The sequence below is a fragment of the Dufourea novaeangliae genome, unplaced genomic scaffold (assembly GCF_001272555.1).
Source record: "Dufourea novaeangliae isolate 0120121106 unplaced genomic scaffold, ASM127255v1 scaffold90, whole genome shotgun sequence".
In the NCBI taxonomy this organism is placed as follows: domain Eukaryota; kingdom Metazoa; phylum Arthropoda; class Insecta; order Hymenoptera; family Halictidae; genus Dufourea; species Dufourea novaeangliae.
This window is the reverse complement of record NW_015373969.1, coordinates 606,325-616,618: the sequence shown is the minus strand read 5'-3', so window position 1 is coordinate 616,618 and position 10,294 is coordinate 606,325. Positions and strand designations below refer to the sequence as shown.

Sequence of the window (10,294 nt, the reverse complement as noted above, 5' to 3'; positions counted from 1 at the left end):
AAGAGCGTAATCTTCCATCCGAAGGAAAATTACAACGCAGGAAATTACGTGGCAAATCAAAAGTGGAGCTTGGCGCGACCAGTTCGCGGTTAATTTGCGCCAGAAGCAGAAACTTTTCCACCGTGGGCTCTTTAATCACCCCGCTGATCATTCGAAAAAGTGTTTCTTAGCCGCTGCGGAACACCGTGCGTTTCTCTTCGTGTTTTACTTCGTCGAACGAAGATATCTTCGTTTACTTCGACGGCGTACAGTTTCCTGAGAAGTTGAGGCTAGATGGAACACCTAGATATTCACGCGGAAAGTTGCAACCTGTAATATATCGCTGGTACTCTGCAACATTTATCAGTGTTCAGCGATCAGAACCACTTTCCAAGATTCTACTGCATTTGATCAGCGACTCGATAAATTGAGGTCTATGTTTGACCTCCTGAAGGTGCATTAAAATATTCTTCGTGATAAATAATTTAGTTAAAACTTTGTATTTTAAGGGATTCAAATTTGTGATACATTTTCATGTTCCTTGATAGTATTCGACGAGTAATATCCAAGAAATGGATTCTATTCGTCAAACCCTATCGGGAGACAGAAAAATGTATCACGAAATTTCGATTACCTCAAGACGAAGTTTACCGAACAATTTTTCTTCTAACGATTCAGTCGAGCTCAATAGAACGCTATGAGGACTCATTGGTCGGTACTATCGCGCGAGTCCACCGGTACCTGGCCCCGGGATCGAGAATACTCGCGTGGGCAAGTAACACAAAAGTAACCCGTAATGGCCGCGACCGATCGAAATAGGAAAATTACGAGTATCTGGACTTATTAGCGAGCGAGTTTCACGATCACGATATCCCCTCGATGACACGCCCCATCAGCTGGCTCGGGTAGACCACCAAGGATCCCAGAAGAGAGGTAGCTGGGAGGAACCCAGAGAAACGGTGAATGAATAAATTAAATGGTCGCGCATTAATCAGCCTCGCGTTTCTCGATCTTGGAAATTACCGGTTCTCGTACACCTCGGCGAACGCTCGGTAGCTGTGTCTGAGCTCTGTAATTTTCTCGCCGCCCGGTACATCATGCCCCACGTGCACACGGGGGCCCCCGAATGTTCGATCCTCCGGTGGCTGGTGGAACAGACGATGCCACGAAACGGATCCGTGAATCCTTACGGGTGAACGATCTTCCGTTTCTGACGGGACACGATTATCGTTAAACACTGTAATTAGTGTTTGTTCGGGGAAAGCGAGAACATTAAAACGTAAATATTTTCACGGTACCGAGGATATCTACTGGTTTAGCAAGTGGAACCCTTAAGTGTTACTTTTCGATGTTTACCTTTGGTCGAGGTGGTTGGTTTGATGTGTCAAGAATAATAGAGATTTGCTGTTCACAGTAGATCTATCAAAGTAATCAAAAGGACTTGTTAGTGGGTTCTTATGTAACGATGATTGCAATGTTCCAACAATGCATTTTCTCACATCTTTTATAACTTTTATCGAAATATGAAAATGAAAAAATCAGTTTCTTTATAACTTTGTATATTTTCAAGAGTTTCTCACGATTATCGTAACAATAGACCTTTTGCGACTACACGAGTATATAATATATTATAATACACGTGTAAATAAATGTCGAGGTGTAAGAATACAGCGATGAACGTTGAAGATTTCTCACAGTATGGGGGTTGATTCCACCCCCTCGACGACAAGACAAACGAAACTTGTACCGACGGCGGTGGTCTGTCGTGGGATCGGTCGTGAGATCGGTCGTGAGATCGGTCGTGAGATCGGTCGTGAACGGTCGTCGGCGAAGATGAAAGAGCAAAACGAGAAGAAACTGCCCCGTAGATTTGTAAGTCGATCGGGCCCCCGATGGTCGGCCGCCCTTTCAAAACAAAAAGAGGAGGGCAAAAACAACGCGCGCGCGTTGACTCTGCGACCGGGGGTGGGAATATAGCTAAAAAGGCGCCGACCACCGAACGTCTTGTGGTTGTCAAACCACCGTGTAGAATGCACGCTTCTTAAATTCCTCTTCGATTCACTGGGACGAATGAACTCTGACAATTAATGTTCGTTGAACAACGAGTGTTTTAATTGTCATTTTGTAATACACGATCGAGATGCTTTATTTCATGTTACGGTTCTCAGTCCGGCTATAAATTAGATAATATAATGCCTAGGAAGGAGAAACACGTAGATCGGTAAGAATTTTCTTGTAGAGTTTTTGCACTTCAACTTCAACTTTTTGCAAATCAAATTTACCCTTTTGCAGATGAAATTCAATTTCTTGTAAATTAAATTCAATCTTTCGCGATTGGAAGTGGAAAAACTGTAAATTTCGTGAACCTAAGGATATTTTTGTAGAGACGGGATTAAATAAGCTGAAAAGTCGTGACAGGGTTGAAGAAAGGAAAATGTGATTGGGTCTAAATAGACCCGAAGACCAACAGGGTTTAAATGTAGATAAAAATTAATCGTTTGTTTCTCGTTCCTTTTCATTCGCACGAGAAGAAAACCAACGCGTGTGCCGTGTTTTCGTCGATGTATTCGGATGATCCGCGGTTCGGTATCACGCCGAAGCGGCAACCTAGCAATCTTTAATCCCCCTGGGGGTAATGTCGGGTTCGAAAGTTTGGTAATTACTAGCCGGTAGCTGATCGCGAAGTCCCATGCACGTTGCAATTTCTGTCGTGATTTTTGCAAAATCGTCTTCCCACTGACTTCTCGGCCGCGAAGAGAAACGATGCTCCTGAGTTTCCAATTGCGGTCGAGGGGATGAAGACATCGAAAAAGAGATACTGTAAACTTGGTAGCAACCCCGAATTATATCAAGATTCATTGATCGATTTGGACCTCGAACGTATTTTTAAAAATTCACCGACAGATATTTCTTTAGAGCTTCTTGCTTTTTTATGGGCAAACAGAACAAGAGTTTCAAATAACGAATGAAAGATTAAAAAGTACTTCGCCATTTGTAATAGATTAAACGACAAAATTCCCAATAGACACTTTACAAACAATTACAGTGACTCATAAACATGTTGACGGAAGACCGTAACATTATTTCATTAACCAATTTTGATTTAAAATTCAGAAAAATTTATTATAGACGAATGGTAGAATTGAAAGTAACACGAATTCAATAGATAAGAATGTTGTAAACACTTATTACACTTGCTTGTGTTCTGTCGAAAGTATGTAAATAAATCTGTGAGTCACTGTAGTTAATCTGATTAACTGTTTAAAGATCAGGATAACACTATAGTGTCGCATACTGCTTCATTATTCTCTACTATGTATGATAGTAATAATGTTTGAAAAAACGTTAAATATTTAGGAATTCAATGTGTGTGGCAGTGTCCACGTATTCGAGAAGGTTCTACTCAAGGAAATGTGTATGCATAACGTGATTAACAATAAATGGATATTGGAAAACAGAGAAAATGGCGGAATGACAAGGGTCGAGGGGGACGCGAGAGAAAGGAAAAGGAAGGAGAGCGGGTCCGTCCGGGAATAGAATCCGTGTCGAATGGGCATCAACGGCGGGGCTCCTCTCGACTGCGCGCGACTTGTTCTTTTTACGAACGTGTCGCGCTCTCGTCCTCCGCCTTCGCTGGCCGCCGATGATAAATTTACTGTAATCTAAAAATGTAAGCCTCGTCTCGATCTTTCTCTTTCACCGGTGTTCGAATTCCTGAAGGGGTAAACAAGAAAATTGCAGAAATTCCTTTCTATTCTTCGACAAATAATTGAGGCAGCTATGTCACAATGGTAGCGTTCTGAGATATTAACCCTTTAACGCTAAGCCCCTTAAATCGTTGCTTCAAAATTTAGGAAATAACAAAACATCGTCTGGAAAATTTGTATCGGTAGGTCAGTAAAAGACTTCCTCGAATAAAATCTATTTTCACGGTTTTCGATGGGAACACAGGGTAGCGTGACTCATAATCAAAGTTGAAAGAAAAAAGAAGGGAAAAGGAGCGTGGCAAACGAGTCGGTCGCGAATCGAGTGTGAAACAATCAGCGCAATGTGCACGGCACAAAAGCCGCGGCGCGGCCCCTTTTGAACTCCAGACCCGGCAAAACAAACCATAAGCGTGTGCGGTTCACCTGGAGAGAGAGAGAGAGAGAGTGGGAGACTGGGCCGGGCAGGTGACACGAGGAATTAATAGCTATTAGACAGGAGCCCGTAATTTCGTCTCCCTTATTCGCATCCCCTGCACCTCATTATTCTCGTTTGTTTCTATTATTTTCGTTTTTCGTTATGCTAACCAGTTTATTGTTAACGCGAAACGGAGAGGAACTTTAGCGTCATGCAGTTTGCATAAACAGCAGACCTGGTAATGTCCAATTTTAAAGACCTATGACCTACATACGATTGTACACACGTCTGACGATGTTCCTTCCTTGTTGCAGGCAAAACCAGTTCCGGATCAGACTGCGAGAGCGAGCCAGGAATCCCCTTGAAGCGAAAGCAGAGAAGGAGCAGGACTACCTTCACTGCCCATCAACTGGACGAGCTTGAGAGAGCGTTCGAGCGGACCCAGTACCCAGACATTTACACTAGAGAAGAATTGGCTCAAAGAACGAAATTAACCGAGGCTAGGATACAAGTATGGTTCAGCAACAGAAGAGCCAGGCTCAGGAAGCAATTGTCTTCAACCACATCTGGTGGTTACGTTAGCTCCGTGGCTTATCCAGCTGCCTCATACGTTCTTCATCCTCCTGCTGCGCCTCATCCTCATAGCGCTGCAGCGGTTCCACCGAACCATCCTCATTCTCATCCTCACGGACAGACTTTGCCCGACACTACATTCTCCTCCAGTCAAGGTAAGTCTCCCCATTCAATGATGATTTTATTTAAAATGTCGAAAGAATCCGACGATTAATGTACGTACTCGAATAGTTCCAGAACTGTACTCGTCCCACCACACCATGTCTCATCAGTTGACGACAGATTCGACTCGGTTACCTTCCTCGGTTGGATCCACACCGAGTTACGGACTACCACCGTCAGTCTCGTATCCCAGCTCACTGTTACCAGCTACATCCAGTGCTAGCCATATGACCCACCAAGCGTCTCCAGTGGCGCCAGCATCGTCCTCCACCTATCAGCAACCCAGCAGCCATCAACTTCCACCTACACCCAATTCCTTGGTCACTATGATGGGTCCCAATTCCGGGAATTCGAACCCATCATCCGACCACCTGACCTCTTCGGACCTGCCAATCAGCTCTGTGTCCCCTGTGCAACAACACCAACAGCAACAGGCTAGCCAGGGGAACACCTCGCCTTCGTGGAACCTTCCAATCTCCAGTGGCGGAAGGGTTGGTCTTCCAAGCCCACCCTCCAGCCTGCAACAAACTCATGCGCACGCCCCTCATCCTCATCAGGCTTTTGCTAGCCATTACAGCGCTCAAGGGTTCCAACAACCGCCCAGACCTGCGCCTCATCAACCGTTTTACAGCTGGTATTGAGCTGATACCATGTTATTGAAGTCGATTTAATTGTATCGAGTTGTAGGGGATTTTGCTGAAAGACGTTTTCGTTCAGAAGTACAACTGCCAACTGGTTTGGTTGGTGATTGGGGGTTGAAGATGTGTGTAGAATTTGTGGTCTCGTATTATATTGACTTTTGTTGTAACGTTTACTGATTGGATGTCGATGCATCGACTGTTGGACTATTTGCCAAATTTGGCAGAATTTAAAGTGGAAACGAAAAGTTAATTCCTTATTTTTTCAAACCTGTGATGTAACAGTCGGTGTATTGAGTTCAGGGGTGGTGAAGAATGTACAATGAGTAGTCGTAGAGTAAGTTCTGTGTCTACGGTAGAACAATGGTTAACTGAGTGAATTCAGATCAAATTAGTGTAATATTATCTGTACAGTATTCAATAAGGTTCTCGATTTGGGAACGAAGATAATATAACTGATGTTCTATTGTATTCACAGATATTTATGATTGAAGTGCCCTTAAATAGTAAATTGTCCTTTTATTGTACAGCATAGCTAGCATCCAGCCATTAGTTATTTATTCTAATACTTCGCGAAAGATGATAGCAACAACTGAGAACTGAAACAGTGTCTTATTAAAGATCGATTTAGCGAGTCGTGCCAGTAAATTTAAATCGTATTTAAGTTTAATTGTTAGGTTCATGATGTAATTTCATTGTACATATTTTAGAATAATTCTTCCTTTTTTTTTTTTACTATTCATTGTCTAGCGGACAAACCTGTCCAGTGATTGTATTTATGGATTTGTTAAAGAGAGTGTAAATATTGAAGTCAAAAGTGACAGTGTCAATGATTAAAGGCAGTTTGCAGGCAACTGTCATTAGAGGAACACGTTAAGATTCCTTTCTCTGCAATAACTGTAAATTCTCCGGCGGTAGGTAGATAAATTAATACTGTAGTTAGTTAATTAAGTTGTGTAAATATTCATATACTTATTTCATTCATGGTTTTCGGGTATTTCATTTAAAATTCGTATTATTCTGTTTCTGTGTATATACAGTCTGACCAAAAATTGTATTTAACGTGTAAATAATAGGTTCTCGCTACATTTGTATTTTGATTAAAAATATTACAATAAACGTTCGCTTTGAATTTTCTTGTTGAGCAAGTAAAATAATGTATAGATCGCCTCACTTTATGATAATAGTTAATAAACTGATCAACCATTTCGATAATTGAACTTATAAGTCAAAAATGCTACTATTTGCTCGACTGTACAGTTTTTTATTTCAACGTTCGTAAAGCACTGCAGTAAATGTAAAATAACTTAATGTATAAATGTCGTATAAAATATTGCTAGTATTGTATTTTATTGAAAACGATGATTAAATAAACGAAATGTAAAAAGAATTCATACTGTATGTTCTAACCAGAATTACTAGTCCGCTTAAGAACATCCACTAACCACCGCTAACCTCAACTAACCACCAACATACCTTAACCACCGCCAACCACCAACATTCCTTAACCACCGCCAAACACCGACAGTCCTTAACCATCGCTAAACGCTAAGATTCCTTAACCGTCGACATCTCTTAACCACCGCTTCCTGCAAAAATTCTTTAACCGTCAACATTTTCTTAACCACCGCTGTCTGTAAAAATTCCTTAACCGCCAACATTTTCTTAATTCCGCTACCCGCAAAAATTCGTCAGAGATCCTGCGCGGGTGACTGAGTGGGGTCATAGAACCCCCGGAGCATGCGTAAGACACCCTGCGTGTGAGAAAAGAGGGGTTACAGAAACCCCCGTGCGTACGTGAAAGACCCAGCGTGGTGTGTGAGTATACATATTAGTCACTGCTTCCCGCCATTCGCTTCCCGTATAGTTCCCATTTGGAGAACTCTTCCGACGTTGTGCTGACAGCTTTCGTCTTGACCAACTACTCGATTTGTAGCTTAAAGAACGTAGATTAATCCCATGTCGTTGATTATAAAAATAAATGACCAGACCACTGTTAAAATCACATTTGTTTGCAACAGTTGAGACTGTATCACGTCGTGCGTGCCCCGTTTAGTTCACTTTGGACAGTTCTTACACCGTTATACGGATAGCATTCGTCAAAGTAAAGTACTCGATTTGTAGCTGAAAGAACGTAGATTAATCCCCTGTCAATGAAAATAACAATAAACAACCAGAACACTGCTAAAATCGCATTTAATTGCGGAATACCATTATTTTTTTGACCGGTGGCGCCACCCGTGGCGAATCGCTGAAACTACTAGCCAATTTTACGCTAGCAGTTTCAGCGACTCGCCACGGATGGCGCCACCAGTCGACAAATAGGGGTATTCCGCAATTAAATGCGATTTTAACAGTGTTCTGGTTGTTTATTGTTATTTTCAATGACAGGAGATTAATCTACGTTGTTTCAGCTTCAATCTCAATGCTTGATCAAGACGTAACCTGGCCATATAACCTTGGAAGAGTTATTCAAAGTGAACTAACCGGGATACGCATGTCAAAAGACAGTGTCAACCGTTGCAAACAAATGCGATTTTAACAATGTTCTTGTAATTCCTAGTGTCCAGCTGTTAGAGAATAGTAATCTACGTTCTTTAAACGTTGTATCTAATGCAAAACGAAGAAGAATCATGCCCGTTTAGCGGTCTAAATCCGATCGAAATATTTTGCAATCAGGTTGTCGCCCCATAAGATGTTACGGTAATACAGGCATAACTAATTTTATTAATTCAGGGTTTCTGCACTACTGCGTCCATGCATTAAGTCCTGAGGGACAATTTGAGACTAATGACGTTCATTTTAAGTGCTTAATTACTGCGATTATTGCATTTTTCGATCACTAGAAATTTTCACTCACCTGTCGATATAATTTGGAGCGGCAGTCCGGTTGCCAAAATGTTTCTATCGCATTTAAACCGCTATACGGGCATGATTCTTCTTCGTTTTGCATTAGATACAACGTTTAAAGAACGTAGATTACTATTCTCTAATGGCTGGCCACTAGTAATCACAAGAACATTGTTAAAATCGTATTTGTTTGCAACGGTTGACACTGTATCTCGTCATGCGTACACCGGTTAGTTCACTTTGAATAGTTCTTACACCGTTATACGGATAACTTTCATCTAGACAAAATACTCGATTTATAGCTGAAAGAACGTGCATTAATCCTCTGTCATCGAAAGTAACAATAAACGACCAGAACATTATTAAAATCGCATTTAATTGCGGAATACCCCTATTTTTTCGACAAGTGGCGCCATCCGTGGCGAACAGCTGAACCTGCTAGGGTAAAATTGGCTAGTAGCTTCAGCGATTCGCCACGGATGGCGCCACCGGTCGAAAAATAGGGGTATACCGCAATTAAATGCGATTTTAACAGTGTTCTGGTTGTTTATTGTTATTTTCAATGACAGGAGATTAATCTACGTTGTTTCAGCTTCAATCTCAATGCTTGATCAAGACGTAACCTGGCCATATAACCTTGGAAGAGTTATTCAAAGTGAACTAACCGGGATACGCATGTCAAAAGACAGTGTCAACCGTTGCAAACAAATGCGATTTTAACAATGTTCTTGTAATTCCTAGTGTCCAGCTGTTAGAGAATAGTAATCTACGTTCTTTAAACGTTGTATCTAATGCAAAACGAAGAAGAATCATGCCCGTTTAGCGGTCTAAATCCGATCGAAATATTTTGCAATCAGGTTGTCGCCCCATAAGATGTTACGGTAATACAGGCATAACTAATTTTATTAATTCAGGGTTTCTGCACTACTGCGTCCATGCATTAAGTCCTGAGGGACAATTTGAGACTAATGACGTTCATTTTAAGTGCTTAATTACTGCGATTATTGCATTTTTCGATCACTAGAAATTTTCACTCACCTGTCGATATAATTTGGAGCGGCAGTCCGGTTGCCAAAATGTTTCTATCGCATTTAAACCGCTATACGGGCATGATTCTTCTTCGTTTTGCATTAGATACAACGTTTAAAGAACGTAGATTACTATTCTCTAATGGCTGGCCACTAGTAATCACAAGAACATTGTTAAAATCGTATTTGTTTGCAACGGTTGACACTGTATCTCGTCATGCGTACACCGGTTAGTTCACTTTGAATAGTTCTTACACCGTTATACGGATAACTTTCATCTAGACAAAATACTCGATTTATAGCTGAAAGAACGTGCATTAATCCTCTGTCATCGAAAGTAACAATAAACGACCAGAACATTATTAAAATCGCATTTAATTGCGGAATACCCCTATTTTTTCGACAAGTGGCGCCATCCGTGGCGAACAGCTGAACCTGCTAGGGTAAAATTGGCTAGTAGCTTCAGCGATTCGCCACGGATGGCGCCACCGGTCGAAAAATAGGGGTATACCGCAATTAAATGCGATTTTAACAGTGTTCTGGTTGTTTATTGATATTATCAATGAGAGGAGATTAATCTACATTCTTTCAGCTTCAAACTGAATGCTTGATCAAGACGTAACCTGTCCATATAACGTTGGAAGAGCTATTCAAAGTGAACTAACCGGGGAACGCATGACGAGATACAGTGTCAACCGTTGCAAACAAATACGATTTTAACAATGTTCTTGTAATTATTAGTGTCCAGCCGTTAGAGAATAGTAATCTACGTTTTTGAAGCGTTGTATCTAATGCAAAACGAAGAAGAATCATGCCCGTTTAGCGGTTGTAAATGCGCTCGAAATATTTTGCAATCAGGTTGTCGCCTCATAAGAGGTCACGATAAGACAGGCATAACTAATTTTATTAATTCAGGGGTTCTGCACTATTGGGTCCATGCAC

At 41.4% G+C, this 10,294-nt stretch overlaps 1 protein-coding gene across 1 annotated transcript in view; it reads left to right on the top strand.

Moving 5' to 3' along the window:
- The window catches only part of LOC107186804 (protein gooseberry-like), a 10,939-nt gene extending 5,462 nt beyond the window's left edge, over positions 1-5,477 (top strand). Inside the window, exons 4-5 of the mRNA XM_015574744.1 lie at positions 4,416-4,829; positions 4,906-5,477. Coding sequence (XP_015430230.1) covers positions 4,416-4,829; positions 4,906-5,477 — 986 coding nt within the window. The remainder of the gene's footprint in view (positions 1-4,415; positions 4,830-4,905) is intronic.
- Positions 5,478-10,294: the final 4,817 nt, after the last annotated feature.